The 21021-nt window shown below is 49.8% G+C and overlaps 1 protein-coding gene across 2 annotated transcripts in view; it reads left to right on the top strand.

The window, feature by feature from the left end:
- MYBL2 (MYB proto-oncogene like 2) overlaps nt 1-20046 on the top strand; it is a 42661-nt gene extending 22615 nt beyond the window's left edge. For both annotated transcript variants that reach the window (XM_032769639.2, XM_032769640.2), the window contains exons 6-14: nt 87-243; nt 1158-1430; nt 3687-4061; nt 7525-7664; nt 9206-9305; nt 10173-10286; nt 11619-11735; nt 13605-13754; nt 19759-20046. In XM_032769639.2, the coding sequence (XP_032625530.1) occupies nt 87-243; nt 1158-1430; nt 3687-4061; nt 7525-7664; nt 9206-9305; nt 10173-10286; nt 11619-11735; nt 13605-13754; nt 19759-19887 (1555 nt within the window). In that variant the 3' untranslated portion in view covers nt 19888-20046. The remainder of the gene's footprint in view (nt 1-86; nt 244-1157; nt 1431-3686; nt 4062-7524; nt 7665-9205; nt 9306-10172; nt 10287-11618; nt 11736-13604; nt 13755-19758) is intronic.
- Nucleotides 20047-21021: the final 975 nt, after the last annotated feature.

Below are 21021 nucleotides of genomic sequence, written 5' to 3'. Positions count from 1 at the left end.
TTGAGGGATGCTGAGAATATGGATTCTTAATTTAATTGGGAGCCATGAGCTCTAAAATGCCTGTTGACTTTGGCTTTTCTCTCCAGGACTGACAATGCTGTGAAGAACCACTGGAACTCCACTATCAAACGGAAAGTGGACACGGGAGGTTTCCTCAGTGAAACAAAAGACTCTGAGTCCCTGTACTTGTTGGTGGAGGTGGAGGGTGAAGAAAGCCAAAGTGTCCAGAGTGCCGGGAACCAGGTAGAGCACAAAGCAAATCAGCTGGCTGATAAAACCTTGCAGTGGAAGATCTTGCATTTTGGTTGATGGTGAGGTGTGCATTATTCTGTTAATGCAGATCAGAGACATTCCTCCACAGCCATGCTGCCCTTCAGAATGAATGTGCCAAAGCTATGTGCCTTGCTGTGCTGTGTGTACCCACTAGCTTGCCACGCTCTTAACCAGGAATAGAATCCAAAAATCCTGATTCCCAAAACTCCTCTCCTGTCTAGAAAGTAGTTGAGTAAGCCACTGGCGCAGTGCTTGTTCCATCCTTTGGTGCTGGTCCGTATAGAGGATAACAGGCTGGTTCTTTGAGCTCAAGTAGGAGGAGTCTGTAATGTGGATCTGAAGATCCTGGGTGCAAACCCTGCTGATGATGTATGTTTGTGTGGGTAGAGGGATGTTCATTTTTTTTAATTATTATGATTATTTTAAAACCTAGGAAATTACATACAAAAATCTACCTTAAAAGAACATTAAGTCACTCTCTCTGAAGTTAGGAAATGCCTGACATAAGGGTGCCTGTGTAACCTTAATTCAGTGACTCTGTGTGTGTACAGACGCACACAATATGGCATAGTCTTTAATTACATGATTATGCACTGGTTGTTTTACAAGACTCTTCCATTTGATGAAGAGGACTGTAAGAAGAACAAGGATAATTCTGTTGTGGTTAAGACACTGGACTGGGGCCCAGGGAGCTGGGTTATATTTCTGGCTCTCCCACGATTTCCCGTGTGATGCTAACTAGACTCCAGCACAATACATACGCACAAGGGGGCTGAACTAAGGTCGCACAGGGAACCTCAGTCCTGGCACACTCTAACCTTGAGCTTGACTTTTCAACCTTAGCGTTCTTTTGATATATGACTTTTGTGTTTCTATTTTCAAAGAAAAACCTACACACTAGCTGGCCTGCCGATACCTTGGAAATAAAGGAGGAAGAAGCCAGTGAGGAGGAAGCAACTGGCCTCCAGGAGCTGACCTCTGAGCAAGCAGCCGCAACACTGGCAGAGGACAATGCCGAGGGAGCCCCAAAGGACGTGGTGCCTGAAGATGCATTGCCGGACGGCACCTTTCCATACAAATGGGCAGCTGACACTGCCAACTACTTGAGCCTGACTTCGGGACCAGCCTTTACGGAAGCTCTGGACATGATGGAATCGGTAAGAAGGGAGCGATGTCTCCTCTCCTAATATACACCTCTGAGAGGGAGGCAAATGGTGTGATCAAGTCCCGCAGCCTCCAAGCGATCCTTGCCGATGTGTTGATTTCAGTGGGGCTGCTTGTGTGATTAAAGGCTCCAGGCTTGGGCTCTCTGGCAATTCGTTGTGGGTTCTCCCCGCCTGCTTTCAATCCCAAGATGGGACTCTGTGCCTGCACCAGCAAATGAGAACCCCCACCTGCTCTACCTGTAATTAGGGCCCTGGATCATAGGAATCAGCGAGGCAGGGCGCACTCCCCCTGGCGTGATGAGCTGGGGCAGGGTAGGGCATGATGGGCAGTAGGCAGAGCTGTAGCTCGGTCCCTGTTTCCTAGTCAGAGCAGTTGAGCCAGCAGAGGGGCAATACTTCCTGCTGGCATAGGCCAGCAGTAAATCACTACTGTCCAGGTGCAGGGAGGAATTATGACTGTGGGAGGTGTCTTGACGACCCACTGCCTCCTGGAATGCTTCCAAGTCCCAATCTAGTCAGTTTGTTTCAACCTCAAGTCAATTACACAGCAAGAGCATAAACCTTCCCACAGGAGTGTGATTGACTGGCCAGCCAGCTTCACAGCCACTTCACAGAGCATGTCACAGAGGGGTCAGGTTAAAAATATCAATGGGGCTTAGCCATCTTGTTTAAAATGGCCCCTGTTCAGCTTTCCAGGCAGCTGGCTTCTCTGACTGACCTTCCCGTTCACGGAGGATGTTAGATTGGGGGAAATGTGGCCCCATTTGGATCCATACAGATGTGGGGCAAGAAGTGAAGGACTGAATCAGGATTGTCCTTTCCATTGGCGAAGCTATGTGGGGACCAGGACTGAAGTAGCAGGGAGGAAGTGAGGCAGAATAGAGGAGCATTGACCCATTACATTGAATGGGAATTGGGCTTCCAGATCTCTTATACAGCTTTGAAAAAATCAACCTTATAGAGAAACCATCTGCATTTTCCTCAGCTTGGTCTACACTTAAAAGTTCAGTTGACATAGCTGCCACCCCCCAACCAGTTTATACTCAGTGTTATCAACAGAAGAATGCCTCCGTTGGCATAGCTACCATTGTTCTGCATAGGCTGTGTCTACACCAGAGGTCTCCTTGGGGGACGTGGAAGAACCTTCAGGAAGGTAGGGCTGGAGCCAGCCCCCATGGGGGGTGGGGAGGGAGCGCCACCCAGCTCTGTGCCCAGGGTCCTGGCTGCTGGCCCCGGCTGCCGACCCTGGCCAAAGCTCCGCTCTCGCCCCCATCCCCAGCTATGGCTACAACCTCCGCCCACATGCCCCTGCCTGCTTCCCCCCCTCCTACTCCCAGAACTGTGGCCCCACTCCCACTCAACTCGGGGAAGTGGGGGGACATGAGGTAAAAAGTATGGGGACCACTGGTCTACGCTATGGGGTTATGCTGGTGTAGCTCTGGTGATGTAGCTATGCCAGTATAGTCTCCATAGTGTAGACATACCCCATGTCTCTAGTGCTGCTAAGTCTGTTACTGTCATGAACGCTAAATGCAGCCCCAAACTGAAGTCAGTTGTGGAGGATTCATTTGAATTAATTTTTGAGTTTCTTGGCCTTGCTGATCTTAAAATGTATTGCAGGATGCTGCTTCCTTCAGAAGGGTCAGTGTCTACAGGAGGAGCACTTTACCAGTGCAGGAATACCAGCAAAGCACTCCTCATGTGGACGCAGCTATCAATTTAGCTTATACCACCCATGCCACTGAGTGAAACAAACTATCCGGGCAAAAAGACAGCTTGGCCAATATAACTGTGACTACACTAGGGACTTTTGCTGGCCCACTGTGTTGGTCAGGGATCACGCTGCCTCGTGCCCGGGCCAACAGCTCTGCCAGCAGAAGTTTGTAGTGTAGCCCTGGCCTTAGATAGCATGTAAATGAAATGTCCCTTCAGGCAACAGAGGGTGCAGTGCTGGCCCTGGGAACTCCAAGGGTCAGAGTCTGCATTCTCTTAGTGCAGTTGCATCGAGCAATGTGAAGTGGATGTAAAATGCTGCCATACTGATTTGCACTGGTGTAAAGGACTGCATAGGGTGTGGAAGACAGACTCAGGCCCCACCTCTTTTATAGATCATATGTTCAGCCTTTGCAGGTCACTGGAGCCCTTTGCTAGGCCTTGCCTTTGCACTGGTCTGTGAGGTCGTGTCCTGTGGCAGCTCAGGATGCTGCTCGTTCTTGGCCATTTCTAACAGTCTCTCATGTCTGGCAGGACCCAGACGGGTGGTGTGACCTGAGTCACTTCGACTTGCCTGAGGATCCAGCCGCTGGCGACAGCAGCAGCAACAGCCCGGTCAGGCAGGCCCCCAGGAAGCCCCCAGCACCTGTACCTCACGTGATAGAGTATCGCCTGGATGGCCACACCATTTCAGACCTGAGCAAAAGCAGCAAGGGTGAGCTGATCCCCATCTCTCCCCGCTCAGAGGTGAACTCTGGCACACCGCCCTCAGTGCTTAAGAGGCAGAAGAAGAGGAAGATCTCCCTCTCGCCCGTCACGGAGAACACCAGCTACTCCTTCATAGACTCCTGTAACAGCATGACGCCCAAGAGCACCCCGGTCAAGACGCTGCCTTTCTCCCCCTCCCAGGTACATAGCTAGATGGGAATCAGGCGAAGCTTGTTCCATTGCTGTTTGCTTGGGGCACCACGAGTGAATTAGAGGGTCTGTGCTGGTACTTTAATGGCCATAATGCAGTCGATACTGATCAGCTCTGCTTGCTTAATATGTATCATGCCACTTGCCTTGAAATGGGCACTGGCAGTGTGTAGGATGGCGGTGGAATTCTGTTCTCTGCTCATCGCAATCGTATTTGAGCACCTTCCAGGAGCTCCTTAGGCTACGTGACTAGATATTGGGCACATGTTTCTTCTCTCATCCTCTCCCCGAGGGAGAAGCAGGTGCAGAAGAGTGTCTTGCTTTTGTAGGTTGTGGGTTTTTTTTAAATCTAAATATATCTGTTGCTTTTTGTTAGAGAAGGCAAGGTCAGAGAAATACCCTTGGATTGGGAAATGGAGAGGTTTGAGATGATCCTTGGTTTTGGGGGGAGTTCATTCCACAGGCTTGGACCAGCCCCCGGAGGATGTTGGCCAGTCTCGCTGCAATTTGTGCAGAGTGCCTGTCTTTCCCCTGCTGAGCTACAGAACTGGGGTTCTCTGGCTGCTTGTGGTGATTAGACATGCCGTGGGAGATGGGGCACATGAATAATGGGGTACACGTTCAGCTAAACTGAAGCCCAGCCTCCCTCTATGAGGGGCACAGCACGTGCCTGCAGTTAGGTAGGTGGAGGCACACGCATCCAGCTCTTCACCCACAGTTAAATTGCAGATGAGAATTACTGGGCCACCCCCTCCCCCCCACTGCTAAGAAGCTGCCTGGCCTATTGCTGGACAGCGGGACCGCCCACACAGCATCATTGTGGTGTACGAAATGTGTCTCATCTCAAAGGGGAGGAGGGTACCCTAAGCGCCGAAACCATCAAAGAAGCTGCTTCTGTTCAATCCATGTGCTTGTCACTCAGCCAGGTTTATGAGCAAAAGCTTTGGGCCAGTGTTGTAATCCAAGCCCTCTCCTCCTCACCAGATGCTGCGGTAAGGAGAATGCTGTGTGCAGTGAGGACAAGTCCTAACTCAGGTTCTTTCTCAAATGTTGGCCCTACCCTGACTCCTGCCCACATGCTTACTTGAGTGTGGTCCCCTTTTACCCAGGCGAGCTGACCCTGAGTTCTGCCAGCCCTTGTGCTGCTAACACAGCCGCTCAGCAGTGTGTACGCACGCATGAGCAGCTGGAGTGCAGAGTCCTCCAGTGCCTTCCCACAGTTCCCTGGATTATGTTACCTTCTCTCTGCTTGTGAACCAGCGGTCACCTACCAATTCATACAGCCTGGTGTGGTGTCTGAACCTTACATTTGCTCGCGGCTTGCTGTGCTTGCAACACTTCCATATTTCTATTGCGCGTCCACAGCACTTGAACAGGAGAAATTGTGGCCAGAAGATCTTCCCAGCATGCTGCCAGCTGGCCAGCGGCTGACCCATGCTCCTGGTGGACCTCTGCTGTGAGGCTAGCATGAGCCATGAGTTCAAGGCCAGGACCTGAAGTCATCATTTCTGTGATGCAAACCCCAGAGTTAACTTTGCAGTGAAGACATTCCCTTAGGCTGTGAGTTCTTTGGGGCAAGACTGTTGCTTATTCTGTGTTCCTACAGGGATTAGCATAATTGTATTATTGTTTGTTATCATAGCACTGAGGAGTCCCGGTCATAGAGCGGGGCTCCCTGGTGCTCGGTGCTGTGTGCACTCTGAAAAACAAGACAGTTCCTGCGCCACAGACCTTGCAGGGTAAGACAAGAGACAACAGATGGGGAAGTAACAGGGAACAATGAGGCCAGGTCTGTATTACAAAATTAAGTTGACCTGACTTACGTCGGCAACCAGCCACTGCAGTAATTACATTGCTTGTGCGTGTCTGCACTTTGCTACCTGTGTCGGCAGTGCGCATCCTCCCCAAGAGTGCTTGTGTCCATTGTACTGTCAGCGTGGGGCATTGTGGGATGGTTCCTGAAAGCCAGTAACAGTCGACATAAGGAACACAGTGTCTACACTGACACTGCGTTGACCTAACTGTATCGACCTTGACTCTGCGCCACTCGTGCATGTGGAGTTATGAAGTGTAGCTGGGGAGTTACATCAGTGGGAGTGAAATTCAAGGGTAGATACTTTCATAGCTAGGTCAATGTAAATTGCCTTGCGTTGATCTGACGCAGTAGAGTAGACCAGGCCTGAGGCAGTACTGGGTAGCGTGGCAGGCAGTGGTCTCAGCACACCAGCTGGCTAACTGTTGTTGGGTTGTATTTTTGGAGGCATCACAGCAAAGGAGAGTTTTAAAGAGGAATGCAGGGGACAGCTGGCCTTCAGGCACTACCACACTTTCTATGTTTAACCTCCCCATGCGCACCCTGTGCGATCATGCCTCCCTCTGGTCTGTGACTAGCATAGAGAATAAGAGCCAGTTACTCCTTTTAGCTTATGTGGATTTTGGTGCAAAACGTCTCATGATCTCTCCCCTCTGATGGCCCCGATGGGTTCGTTCTCTTCCTCTCTGTACAGTACTGTGGCAATGTTAGAGCCAGTAACCTCAGAGCCCTCCTGGGAGGTAGTTCGGTATCTCCCATTTTCACGGGCACAGAGATCACGAGCTACTGTCTCACAGTGAATCTGTGGCAGAGCTGAGACAGAAAACTGCTCTCCTGACTCCCGGGCTCTTCCTGTAACCACAAGGCCGGCCTCCTGCGATGAATGTAACAAAAATAACTCTTGCCTGAGTGGGGTAAGAGTGTGGGGGGCACCTGGAAGGCATTTTCCTCGTTGCCCTTGTCTTTTCTAGGAATAAAAGCATGCTCTTAATGCAAATTATGAGCATAGGTTAAAATACTCATGAAGAGAAGGCAGTGTGTGGTTTTAATACGAGTGAACAGGCTGAATTAGACTATGGTGGAGCACAAGCTTTACTTGACCTGCTAACTTGTGAAAACTACAAACTGCCTCGTCTTCACTAGGACTTGTGCTAACTCATGTTAGCTAACATTCTTTTTCCTGTGGTGAAGATGCACCCACTGGAGCCTTGCTAAACACACAAGTACAGCTTGAACGGCATCAGTGTAGTCAAAGCGATACATGAATGGACGCAGCTGTATTGGTACACTTATATTAGCATATCTGTCCCCATAAGCAAAGAGAAATAAGCTGCACTGGTACAAGGCACATTTATACCGGTTATAACTACATCTGTACGAGGTAAAAAAATCACACCTTAAACTGACATAGTTATTCTGGTTCAAAACCTGTGTGTGGATCAGGGCAAAGTCCGGATCTCCTGATCTGTGGAGGGAATATTATCTGCCCTATTGGTAGCAAAAATGCATGTAATCAGTCAGTGTGAGGAATCCTCTTTTAAATTCAGTAAAACTAGCATAAGCTAATGGTCAGTGACAGCCTTGAATTTCCCAGGATGTGAAGTGTATTCTCTGTGTTTCTTTCTTTCCCTCGCTTGGCAGTTCTTAAACTTCTGGACCAAACAGGATACACTGGAGTTGGAGAACCCGTCCCTCACCTCCACTCCTGTGTGCAGTCAGAAGGTGATAGTGACCACCCCGCTGCACAGGGACAAGACTCCGCTGCACCAGAAAAACTCAACGTAAGTCATCCCCCACTCTCTCAGCCTCAGCCCAGCTTGCATCACATAGCAGGGAGGCTGAACTGTCCCAGGAGTGGTGTCTTGTAGCTTTGGCGCCCCCATGGGAAGAAAGGGGCTGCAAGTAATGGGCTTTATCTCGTTTTCGAGTCCCACAAGTGTATTCTGGTTTTCTGGAGAGCTGCTGTATTGTAACATATTTAATAGTGAATTGTGGGCCGAACCTGTTTTGGAATTAAGGTATCCAACTATAAAGTGGGCTAGAGCATTTAAAGTGAGCAAGGCACATGTGTACAGGCTGGGTCTGGAAGGGGAAAGTCCCATCAATTAAGCAGTGGGATCTGCTCATAGTGATGAAGTGCCTCACCCCAGAGGAGTTTCTTCTGAATGGTGCTGGGTGTGTCTCTTGCTTGTACTGACCAGAAGGGCATTCAGTTGGAATGGTGAGGTCGGAACTATTTCTATGGTTATGTTCTACCCTTCATCTTCAAAGGCAGGGAAATATTTCAGCTCTTCTCCAGAGTCACTCAGCTGTGGGGAGGGAACGCTGGTGGATTAGACTGAGTGCCCAGTCCTGGTGCTAGAAAGCCTGGCAGAGTCTGCTCTGTCTATGCGGGATTGGAACTTTTGCTTCTGGGCACATGTCTGTCTGGGGAATGTTGCTGGATTATGGACCTGGCTGCCAAAAGGGCTCTACAGACCTCTGTAACTCTGCCCCACTGTGTGGTATCTACACGTATAGCCCCTGCCTGACAGAGTGCGTGGAGCATGCTTCCCTGTTAAGCCATGTCCATCCAGGGAAACCAATGTGCATAGCTGTTCCAGAGTAACTCTCCCACATGGACACTCAATTCCAGATGAAAAGTCACTTTATCCCAGAATAATCACTTTGCTCACAAAGTGGAGTAATCGTGCCACAATAAAATCATTTTTATTCCAGAAGAGCATCCACACGGGGCAGTTATTCCAGAATAACTGAATTATGGCCAAATAGCTGTGTTTGTCAATTTCCCCCATATAGACAGGGACTTGCCTGCATTACATTGCCGTGTCTGAGCCAGAACCTTTCCTGCAGCAATATGCATTGTTGTATGCCCAAGACCAGAGTGGAGGATGAGGGGGAGGGAAGGGCTGTGGGTGGGGATCTGTGTTTCACCCACCCTAATGACTGAAGAGTGATTTGCCAGGTGATCTGATAGAGATATAACTGAATAACCTATGGCTCTGTCACAGCGGCATGGGTGGTGCTGCCAGACGGCATGTCTTCTATTCCATTGCTCTTTTGCACCTGCTTTTCTCCCCCACCCAAGCCCCTGCAGCACACCCAGCCAGGGAGGTTCACACCATCCTTGATATTGTGATGTAAGACCGGATTCCTGTGTCTGGAGTGGCAGGGTGTTTCTGGCTTGCATGTGCTAGGGTAGGCAGTGCAGCCCTGGGGCTGGAGGGCCAGAACATGCATCCTCTCTTGTGGTGGGAATGCTCAGGGGACACCTGCATGTCATATTCTGCTCCTGACCTCCTCTCTCTCTCTCTGCTGGCAGGTTTGTCACCCCAGATCAGAAATACATAGCAGATAACACGCCCCACACGCCCACGCCTTTTAAGAACGCCCTGGAAAAGTACGGCGCCATGCGGCCACGGGTGTGTATTGAACCAACATGCATGCCCCACCTAGCACTGTCCAGTGCTGCTCACTATACTCCTGTAGACCCCCAATGACCAGAGCCAGGAAAGACCCCCTGCCTGGTTTCTATCTAAACATTCACCCCAAACTCATATTCACCCTTGAATATTCTGACATGATCTGCCAGTGAAAGGGCCCTTGGATATGTGGTGCGAAAAGGCTCATCAGCCAATCTTTGTGCATTTCTGTTTGCGTTGTTAACGTTACCAGGGTGCTTGGGTGTTGGCACATTTTTTGGCTGAGATGGGGTGGCTGTGGGGAACACTGTCCTAGAATAGCATGGTGAATATGCTCCCATATGTGACCACTAGACTGAGATACTTTATAAACCACATGTGTTCATGCTGCTGCTTTTGGTTCCTTTGTGAGCCTAAAAAGAAACCAGCCAAATGGTTTTTTTCTTCTGAGTGTAGCAGTTGTATGGGACTCCCCATCGAGTGGAGACCTGGTGCCTTTTCCAGAATAACCAGCGATGCTGTGTAGACCAGCTGGGAAGTCAGGATGTGTGTGTGGCACCCCTTGCCTGCCTAACAAATATATGAGATTCTTGATGCACTTGATCTCCTGAAGCTTCTGCTGTGGGGTCCTGTATCCTCACTGCATCAAGGGCCTGTGCAGAGGCCAGGCTGGCTGAGCTCTCATGTCATTCACACCAAGAAATGAACAATGTCCCTGCAGACTGAGTTGCAGTGGGGAGACGTCTCCACTGACGACATAATTACAGCATTAGCACAGGTTCACCTGCACTGTAAATCCAGACATGTAAATGTAGCCTGCACTGTAAACCCTGTGCTATGTTCCTCCCCCAATGTCATTCACTCCAGCCGCAGACCCCTCACCTGGAAGAAGACTTGAAGGAAGTGCTCCGGAGTGAAGCTGGCATTGAGTTGATCATAGAGGATGACGTGAAGCCTGACAAACAGAAAAGGAAACAAGGAGTGAGTGTCTCGTCCTAGAGCTGCTGCCCCTGCTGTGATCCTGCCCGGTTCCTCGTGCAGGGTCGGGCCAGGGCAGTACTGGTGGGAGAGTCGGAGGAAAGTCCAGGTACTGCAGGGAAGTTGCTGATTTAGTTGCTCGCACCCTTCCTACTAAGGGCCTGATTCTCCAGCGCACTGGAGCACATGCTTAACTTTTAGCACATGAACAGTCCTGCTGGAGTCAGTGGGCTACTCACGTGCTTAAAGTGCTTCTGGATTGTGGCCTAACCTGTCCTGACCCAATGCCCCAGCATAATGTTGGGCATGATGTGCTTCTGGAGTTGTCACCTCTCAGCTCAGACTTAGAACAGAGGTTCTGAGCAATGTGGAGAATAAAAATCCTCAGGCACTTCTAGGGCCTGGAACGTTAGCCCAGGCCTCCTGGGCAAGTTTTGTCTTGGCCGGTCCTATTCTGCTGGCTTTCCCTTCCTAGCCTTGCTGGGATTTCATTTTAAAATCGGTTGTTCTCCATGCTAGAAATCATACCAATAAAAGCCGTGGCAGGGAAGGTGCCCTCACTTGGGCTGTGATGGTCACAGTAAAGACCCAATGCGTTATTTACCCTGTCTGTTGATGCCAGACGTGATGTGATCTTCTGCCACTCACACAGCACAGGTACCCCAGCTTGCTCACAGCCAACGGCGAGCCCTGCGTCTCCGGATCTGTACTCTGCATCTGGGACAATTGGTTTGACTGTTTAAAATATCCTCACAAGAGAGAGATTTGTTCATTCAAAACATCCTCCTCCAAGCGGAATGGATGGGATTGGTAGTGGGACATGGGGGCCTTTTGCTTTTGGGTTGCTGTCCCACTGTAGCCCTAGAGGTGTTGCTGTGAAGGGGCTGGCCTGCATGAAAGACGCTGGTGGATCTCGGTGGACAGGCAGCCCCACCATGAACTGTCCCGCCATGAGCCACCCCACCCTTTTGGCAGAAAGGCCAAACAGTGGATGGGACAAAGGGAAGCTGCTCCCTACTCAGCACTCCAGAGGTGACACCCCTGGAATAGGCCTGAGTCCCCATGGTTAGATGGAGCTGGGGAGTTTCTCCCTGCTCTGTAAAGGCAGGTGTTCAGCTTCCAGGGATTGAGAGTCTTTGGTCTCTTCCACTACAGTGACATTCACAGGAAATGTTTTAATGCCACCAAGCCTCCATGGTCCCCAGCCCCTCACACCCAAATAGTTATGTGTGATGGTGACCCTTCCCTCTCTGTACGGAACTAGAAAATGGGGCCCTGTCTCCCCTGCAGGCTAGTGCTTATGGTTGCTTGCTTTGCTTCTCTTGTATTTCCCAGCTGCACAGGAGTCCCATCAAGAAGGTCAGGAAGTCTCTCGCCTTGGACATTGTGGATGAGGATGTGAAGCTGACTGTCTGCACCATGCCTAGGTCCATCTGCTTCAAAAGAGCACAGGTCAGGGATGCTCAGATGAGGGTGGGGAGGGAGGGCTGGACACAGATGCTGTGAGATGTGTGCTTGCATGATGAGACATGTCTGTGTGAACGTAGAGGAAGACTTGAGACTGGCTATAAGTTGGATTCCCCTGCAAACATCTCTGAAACACAGGAACAATCAGAAATGTCAGAGGATGGCTATGAAATCTGATTGACTATACTGGATTAACTGGGGCTATAGGTGTGCCAGTGAGATAAACCTGACGATAAGAGGGAAGGACCTACTAGGAAAACTGCCTCCCCTTTCCTCTACCCATATGGATGGTGCAGCTTAAACCTGGCTGTCCGCTTCCTGCCTCTATGCTAGATCATGCACATGGTGCTGAATGTAATTAAGAAGGGGTGTCCTTAACTTAATGTTTTACGTATTGTGCTTTCTGATCCCACTGTAAACCTCTCCTCCCTGAAGAACTGAATATCTGAAGCACTAAATGCAACACACAACGAAATGCACCGAAAAGAGCCCATTCTGTGTTGATTATTCACAGGATCAGATATAAAATAGCTGGAGCATTGTGGTGAGTGCGCCTGTCAGACCTCTGGTTCTTTAGTGTATTTTATTAGACTTGTAAAGTTCTTATCCATTTTGGTGTTCTTGTGCCCCATTAAGTTTGATGCAATGATCAACGTTTGATTATGGAGCTTGTTAAAGGGAAATAGATTTGCCAAGATACAGATTTAGGTCCACGTTCAGCCCCTAGTGTAATGCCATGAACTTCAGTGGAGTTGCAGTGTGGATGAATTCGGCCCATGTATTTTAAAAACACAACAGTATAGTGCACACAGCAAACAACCCTCTGACTATTATAACAGGGAGAAGGATAAATCGAACTCATGCTACCTCTCACTGCACTTGGCTTGGACAGTGAAAACAGATTAGCTGGTTTCATTTTCTGGCTCCCATGTGCTAGCCCAGTGCTGTCGTGTTTTGATGGCACAAAGAGCAGGGGAGTTTCTAAATCTACACACACCCTTAACTGCATTTGTTAAATGCACATAATGGAAAGATTTCCGCTCTTTAGCCCTTAGGGTCTGTCTATACTACCTCTAGGAACTAGCCTCCCAGCCTCGGGCCATAGCCTCACAGTAGGGAGCTCGCCACTAGCGCATTTAAAAATAGTTGTGGCTTGAGCTGGAGCTCAAATGCTGAACCCTGGGACAGGGAGGCTTTAGTGCCCAAGCCACAGCGTCAAAGCCCCGTCTACACAGATGTTTTTAGCATGCCGGCACAAGCCCTGCTGCCCAAGTCTATGGAGCTGGGCTGGGAGGCTCTCTCCCAGGTGCAATATAGGCATACTCTTGTACACAGACAAGGTGGACAAGGGAATTTCTTTTAATGCAGTATTCTCGACCAAAAAGGGGGTCGCAAGACTATTGTAGGGGGGGCTCTTGAGAGCAGCGGCTGCTGGCCAGGCGCCCAGCTCTGAAGGAAGTGCCACCACCAGCAGCAGCACAGAAGTAAGGGTGGCATGGTATTGGGGGTGGAGGTGGCATCACAACCTGACATATTTTCAAAGGGGGTCCCAGCAAAAAAAGTTTGAGAACCCCTGTTTTAATAGACCCACTTCTGCTGGTGGAAGGGACTAGCTTTCGAGCTGCACAGAACTCTGCGTCAGGTCTGGAAAAAGTAATCTCCTGGTGAAACTGTGATTACTTCCCTGCATGTAGCACCTTGCTAGCATCCTTACATGCTGTTTCTAGTGCAGTTTAAATGCATGGACAGGAGAATACAGGAACACAAGTGGATGGATCTAGTTAAGTGACCTCTTCCAGTGTAACGGAGCAAATTAACTTGGTGCATATGGGTTTTTGGGTTTTTTTTCTGCAGCCTGTGAGTTTCCTCTCGAGGTCCCTAAACCTTTCCTCCTCAAGCAGCAAGGATGACAGCGGTTTGCTCAATAGGGGGTTCATGCAGGTGAAGACTGAGAAGACCTCATCCTCCAGGAAGATCCCAAGCCAATTCAGGCCACCTGCTCCGGTAAATGCCAGCACTGCTATCTCCCCAAAAGGCATGGAGGTTACAGAAACCCTGTCTCTCCTGTACTGGGAAAAGGGAGATGGTAACTTGAGTCAGCAGAGAGCACAGTCCCTGGAGAACAACACAACAGCTCAGAATGCTAGTCCCACTCACTGCCCAGGCTTCATATGCTGAGCTTTGCCTTGGTCACTGTGTGTACGCTGTGATTAAAAACCCACAGCAATGAGTCTCAGCGCCTGGGTCACTGACTTGGGCTCGCAGGGCTCAAGCTGCGGGGCTATAAAACTGCAGTGTAGATGACCTGGGCCAACCACGGACGTGCTGTGCAATGTAGACATACCCTTTCTTCCCCTGAGAGGGCAGGGGATAGGAACAGAGACCCTACCCGGCCTGTGGGAGGAGAGTTAGCTTGCGTTGCTGTGCAGTGCCATCTGCTGGGACTTGAAGGGAGCACCTTTCTTTCCTCTAATGGTATGTCTTCACTACCCACTGACTGGATCGGCGGGTAGTAATCGATCCCCAAATGCGCTCCCCGTCGACTTTGACTCCCAAACTCCACCAGAGTGAGCAGCGTGGAGTGAGCAGCGGTAGCGGAGTCGACGGGGGAGCCGCGGATGTCGATCCTGCGCGGTGAGGACGAGAGATAAATCGATCTAAGATACTTCGACTTACGCTATTCACATAGCTGAAGCTGCGTATCTTAGATCGATTTCCCCCCCTGCCCCAGTGTAGACCAGCCCTAAACCAAGATACTCTCTACCTCCTTGTTACCGTGACGCTCCGAGTCAGTCACTCAGAACAGTCATTCCCAGAATCACTTGCTCTGGATCTGGGAAGAGGAGTTCACAAGAGTCAAAACTGAAACAAGCCAAAATCCAGAATTCTGTTTCCTGAAGTCTGTGGAAGTTTGCCTTTTTGCCCCAGTTCAGGATTGATTGGGGTTGGGTTTTTTTCAAAATCTCTAAAATGGTGATGGATTGGAAAATCTGTTTTCCAGCCAGCTCTATTCACGATCTGGTTCTGGCCTTTGAAGACAGACATAGGGAGCACAAACTGGCTAATCACCGTGCTTATGCTGGTGATCCCCTTGAGGCTTCCAGGCTGGGGACCCTGCAGCTCTGTGCCAGAGGAGAACTGCAGGAGTGGAAGGTTCTTACATACGGATGTAAAACAAGGCTCTTGGGAAGATGCAAGTTTGGTCACACTCTATCCCCCCTCACCTCCCAAAGTCTCTAGGCCCTGGCTTTCACACGTTGACCAGCTGCCCTGGCTAGTGGGGCATGAGGATGTTTGATGGTAGATGGGAGATATGTGTGGCTGGGAGATGTGATGCTAAGAGGGATCAAGGAAAGGAAGGGGGAAAAAGTCCTAGGAAACCAGTGTACTGCAAAGTACACATCAAAACGCTATCAGCTCAGCAGCTCTCACCGTCAGGCCCAGGGCATCTCAGCCTTGCATCCAAAATCAATGAATACTTCTTAAAGCATTCAGCCAAAATACCTTCCCTGGGGCAGCAGTAGGGATGCTGTGCTATAGTGGGTTAGATGTGGGCATTGGCAATTTGGAGTCCTGCAATCTGCTCCTGGTTCTGCCACTGATTTGCTGGGCAATTTGCTTCCCCCTGCACTCCCACTTCCATGGAGGTTTTTGTTCTGTTTTCCAAGACAGCCGTAGCTGCTTTGTAAGTGCAAAACTCATGCTCTCCTAACCCTGGAGTTGCTACTGACACCTCTGCAGGAACTCGATTTTCCTGTATCTGTGGCCCAGATATTTCTCTCCAGTGGGAGACTCGGGATAGACTGAGGCAAATGGATTAGTGAGCTTCAGAAATGGATTAGGCCCATAGCCATGAGAGATGCACTTCATATCCCATAACAAGAGCTCTTGATCTTTGTGCTTCGAGGCTTAAACTGATCACTGGCTGGAGAAGGTAACTTTCCCACCACCGGCTGGTCTTGCACAGCAAGGTACACTCTAGAGAGTTCCCACCTTCCTGCAAACAGCCACTGGCCTCTGTCAGAGCTAGGATAGAGCTAGATGGGCCATCCATCTATTGCAGTGTGGAGGTTCATTTGTTGGGAATATTATGGGCTGTTCTAACTGCAGGCTTAAATGTCAGCCCTGTAGTGATCTCTAAAAGATATTTGGTTTAATTCTGAGTGATCTGTGAGTGAATGGGGAATAGCAGGAGATCCTTTAACGACTGTGCTGATTGCGAGTGAGAGTCCCACACCAAAAAACTTTAGGAGGGAACTCTATGCATGGAACTGGCTGCATGGCAGTACTGCGAGAGCAGCACTGCAGCAGTTGGCATAGCCTGCGCTGTCCCCACACCTCCTGCCTGCCACGTGGCTTGTGGGAGGCAAGCCCTGAGGGAAGAGTTCTGGGTTCTGTTCTCTCTTCAGGAAGTTTTAAGCATACATTGTTTCCATAGCACCAGCAGTGTGATAGAGGCTTTCCAAGCGGGTATTCGTAGGGCCTACCAATTTCACAGTCCATTTTGGTCAATTTCACAGTCATAGGATTTTAAAAATTTCATGATTTCAGCAATTTAAATCTGAATTTTCATGGTGTTAAAATTGTAGGGGTCCTGACACAAAAAGGAGTTTGGGGGCGAGGTCTCAAGGTTATTGTAGGGTGGGTTGTGGTACTGCTACCCTTAGTTCTGCGCTGCTGCATATTTCATGGGGGGAGACCTGGATTTCTCAAATTTGGCATCCTGACCCAAAAGGGAGTTCCAGGGGGGTCACAAGGTTATTTTGGCGGGTTATGGTATTGACACCCTTACTTCTGTGCTGCCTTCAGAGCTGGACGGCTGGAAAGCAGCGGCTGTTGGCTGGACACCCATCTCTGAAGGCAGTGCCCCGCCATCAGCAGTGCAGAAGTAAGGGTGGCAATACCATACCATGCCACCGTTACTTCTGCAGTGCTGCTGCCGGTGGCTCTGCCTTCAGAACTGGAATTCTGGCCAGCAGCCGCCGCTCTCCAACTGCCCAGCTCTAAAGGCAGCACAGAAGTAAGGGTGTCAATATCGCAACCCCCCAAAATAACCCTGTGACCCCTCTAGAACTCCCTTTTGGGTCAGGGCACCCAATTTGAGAAATTCAGGTCTCCCCGTGAAATCTGGTATACAGATTTCACGGGGGGAGACCAGATTTCACGGTCCATTACATGTTTTTCCTGGCCATGATTTTGGTAGGACCCTAGGTATTAGCTAACTATTCCAGTGTCGGGGAGGGACAGGAGCTGAGCCATTTGCTGGCATGGGTGAACTGAGCTGTGAAGTAGGTTGTGGGGCTGAGGGGGTGACCCTTGTGCGTTGTGAGAGGCGAAAACAGTCCCAGTGAGGGGAAGCAGCCGAGCGGGAATTGTTCCTGTGCTCGGACAGTGGTGGAGGCAGCCAGCCAGCCATGCTCTTACTGCTTAGACCCAGTTGTTTGCTGTTTCTGTGCTTCATTTTCTCTTTATGAAACTTTATTTGAAAATAAACTTGGGCACAAAATGTCTGCTCTTCATCATGACGCCCCCCTGGACGATGCTGGGCAAGCAGGTACCCTGCTGTCCCTAGTGTAGTGTGACTAAGGCGCAGGAATTTAGGGTGTAATTCCTCTGTCTGGGAGCTTTCAGTGGATCTCAAAGCACCTTAAACACTAAGCTTTATGATCACTTTATGATGCTCCGCACTACCTTTCCAGGGGGGCGTTGGAATCTTGCCCCAGCTCGTTAGCAAGAGAGAGAAGCAAGGGTCTTGCTTATGCCAGCAGTTTACTTAATTTTACCACCATTGCATCCCTACCTCTGCAGTTCCACCAGTGGTAGCAGCAGCAGACCACCATTACTTGTGTTCCCGTAGCACCCAGGAGCTGCCGTTCTGGACTCAGGCCCCCACTGTGCCAGGCGCTGTACAGACACAGAACTAAAAGAAGGACCCTGCCCCATAGGGCTTCCAGTCAAAGTGTCAGCGAGGCCTGTTCTGAGCAGGGCCGGATAACTCAATGCCTTAAGATGCATGAAGGCTCCCATAGTTGGAGGTGCGATGGTGGGAAGCTGCTAGTGTGTGCACAGCCAGAGTGACCAAACGCATGCCCAGCTTGCAGAGGCGACTGGGCTCTTGTCTAGCTATCAGCGAGCAAGGGGAGTTTAAAGACCTTTGCTTGCTCTCTTTTCTGCCAGTGCCCAGCCAGCTTTGGAGGGACTGTTAATGGCTACACATTTGGCTGACATCAGTTCTAAACAAATGACTCCTTTCTGGAGGGTGCCCGTTAGATGGCATCTCTCTGATGAGTACTTACTTCTGTCCCTGGACATGTTGCATTAGACAACCTGGCAAACCTTTACCAGCCCCCGCTTGACCTTATCTAGCGATGGGAGCCAGGACTTCTGGGTTCAGGTCATGATCCTGCCACTGTCGGTCTTGGGGCAAGTAACTGAACCTCTCCTATCTGTACAATGGGGCTATAATATTGACTCATCTCACAGGGGCACAGCTGAGTGTTTAAGGTGCTTTCAGATTCCCTGAAAGCTCCCAGAAGTGCAAGTGATTTAACTTCTCAACCCTGCTTCTTACCTCTGATTCTTTGTCTCCAGCTAGACATCAGCCAGAAGGAATAACTTTCTTCACGGACGTTTGTAATTGGATTAGATCTGCCTGTTGTAAAAGCTTTTTTGTGTGATGAATGAACAGTCCTTAATCACAGCAAAGCAACCCCTCCCCACCCCAATAAACCCCAACTTGCAGTTAATTTGTCCGTTTTATAAACCACTTCTCCCAGTGTGGCATGGGAGTGCATTGCTCTCGCCACTGACAGCTGCATAAATAACTTCTGGCTAAAGATATGAAGGTGCAGAAAGGAATAAAATGTCTTGAAAGCATGGGAGGGCTGGAGGGAGGAGTGAGCCCTTGCGATCCTGAACTAGATCAAGATTGTGTATGTGCTGTGAAATCCCGTCTGTGGAATCCCAAAGAGAGAGACGACATCTGCAGTATTGGGCTCTTGGGGCTTACCTCAGTGCTCTCCTTGGAGTCGGTAGCAGTAAGAGATAATGTGACTAGAAAATTAAGTAAAATGACTTGTTGGAACTAAATTAGCCCCACATAAATGCACTGACAGCTGAGCCATAGCTGGATGATGAGCAGCTGTTTGTGCTGCAATGGCTGCTTTGCCGTTAAGAAATGCAGGCCTCATGGGACCTGATTCTCTCTTGTTTTTTCCAGTGTAAAGGGGCTGTAAAGCTTATGGCTCAGCTACCAGGGAATTCCTGTGGTCTAGAGGGGAGTCCCTGTGTAGGACAGAGCAAACATATTAGCTCCACGCCACTCACTGGCCAGCATCTGTGTAAGGGGCATGACTGACACCTCTGCACTCTGCCTGTTTCTGGATGCTGCAACAGCCCCCTGGGGCTATCGGCAGCTGAGCCCAAGATAGGGCAGCCCTCAGACTCCTCTAACGTGCTGCAGCCTTTGGATTGCCCAAGAGTAGGGGAGGTGAAACCCCATTCCCCTTCTCCTCCTTGGGTCCCGCACTGACAAAGTTCAAGCTCCCTGGAGAATCAACCCCTGTGTACTTAGGAGATGCAAGCACGACTTCCCCTGAGTCTCTATCCTCTAATCTTACTGAGAGCCATTGGGCTGTGCCTGGGACTGGAACACAGGTGCTGCTGTGCTCAGATCCCCAACTTGCTCTGTGATCTGGGGCCAGTCGCTGAACCTGGCTCCTTCCAAGGTGCAGAGCGGCACTGCTCTCAAGGGAGCTCAGCTCCTCGGGCCCTTTGAAAATTGGGCTGCTGACTTCCATGTCTGCTCCCCCTCCATAAAGTGGGGATTATAATATTGGGATTCCTTTACTCCTGGGGGGGTCGTAAGGCTAAATCAGTTAGCTCTGGGCGAAGTGCTTTGAAGGGCTGGGTTCTTGTTCAGAGATATTTACAGGTATCCATAGCCATCCAGATCGTAATCTACAAGCGTGTTTTAAAATCTCTCTTTCTTCTCCTCCATCTATGCTAGATGTCCAGTGCATGGAAAGTAGTGGCTTGCGGCGGAACCCGAGACCAGCTTATCATGCAGGAGAAAGCTCGGCAGATCTTAGGTGCATTAAAACAGAGCCACACGTCAAGGACATTGATCTTATCATGAAGGATTGTTGGTTTTTCTCTGCTTTACGATTTTTTTATTTTTTTAAGTAGAGGAGGGGGAAAAAGAACACAGAGAAGAATTCTCTTTGGCAAAGACACTGTTTATTTTCCCTTCTCTGAACTCCATGTTCCCTGGTAGATCCATATTTTAATAAATTGTGCTAAATACTGGATGATAAGTGGGATGTAAATTTTTGAATTGTTTGTGGAAAACTTAATCGGGGGAGGGGGGAGCTAGGAAAATACCCCTACCCCCCCCACCCGTGAGAAAGATACCCCTTCCTTCTATTCTTCTCCAGAGGAAGAAATAAACTGTCCACACACCACCCCTTTCTGCCGTGCCCCCTGAAATGGACACGAGGCAGTTACCTAACCTAGGTGGAGATGTTACTGTGCAGAAAATGGACTGAGTTGGATTCTGCTCTGGCTTCTTGGGAGCAATGTGTAAGGTCCTTGCACATTTCACTTTGCACCTCCTGGCTTTCCTTGGATGAGAGTGTTCTCCATCGTCACAGGTGATGGGGTGATAGAGGCCAGCAGAAGAAAGGATTTTGGAGGGGGCATGTCTTTCAGGATGGTTTGATTCTAATTTTGAACTAGCAGCTTTCTTCCCATCTGACACTAGGAGAATCATTTGCACAGACATGTGATACATACGTTATATAGGAGGGGTCTGGGCCAGAACCTCTCCCCTGGGAAATGCCCTCTCCTTTTATATGTTTTAATAAATCTGCCTCCTGTCAGGCTTCATCAGCCTGACTGTACCACTTTATTCAAACATGGTCCAATGCTCTGTGTGTCCACATGCTATATTGGGTTTGAGTGCTTATGCCTTTCCAGGGAAGGCAGCGCTGCCTAATGGTGGTCTAGCCACTAGCAGGATTGTCTGACTTGAGCAGAGCAGGAGTTTAGTTCCAGCATTTCTCCTGTTGTGAACAGGTGGAGAGTTGTCCTGCTTCTCTACAGAGAGAGTGAATGGGAACAAAATAGAAGGGAAGAGATCAGTGAACCTGGAGCAGGATGGGGCCTTAAACGCCAGCAGCCCAAGGGACTGCATGGGGTTCTGTGCTTTGGTGTTCCACCTGCCCTGCTCCTGTGCAGCGGATAGATCGGCCCCATCTCCAGCAGAGACAGT

This window comes from Chelonoidis abingdonii, chromosome 14 (assembly GCF_003597395.2).
Source record: "Chelonoidis abingdonii isolate Lonesome George chromosome 14, CheloAbing_2.0, whole genome shotgun sequence".
NCBI classification, from domain to species: domain Eukaryota; kingdom Metazoa; phylum Chordata; order Testudines; family Testudinidae; genus Chelonoidis; species Chelonoidis abingdonii.
The sequence above is the reverse complement of the archived record's forward strand: the minus strand, read 5'-3'. Positions and strand labels throughout refer to the sequence as shown.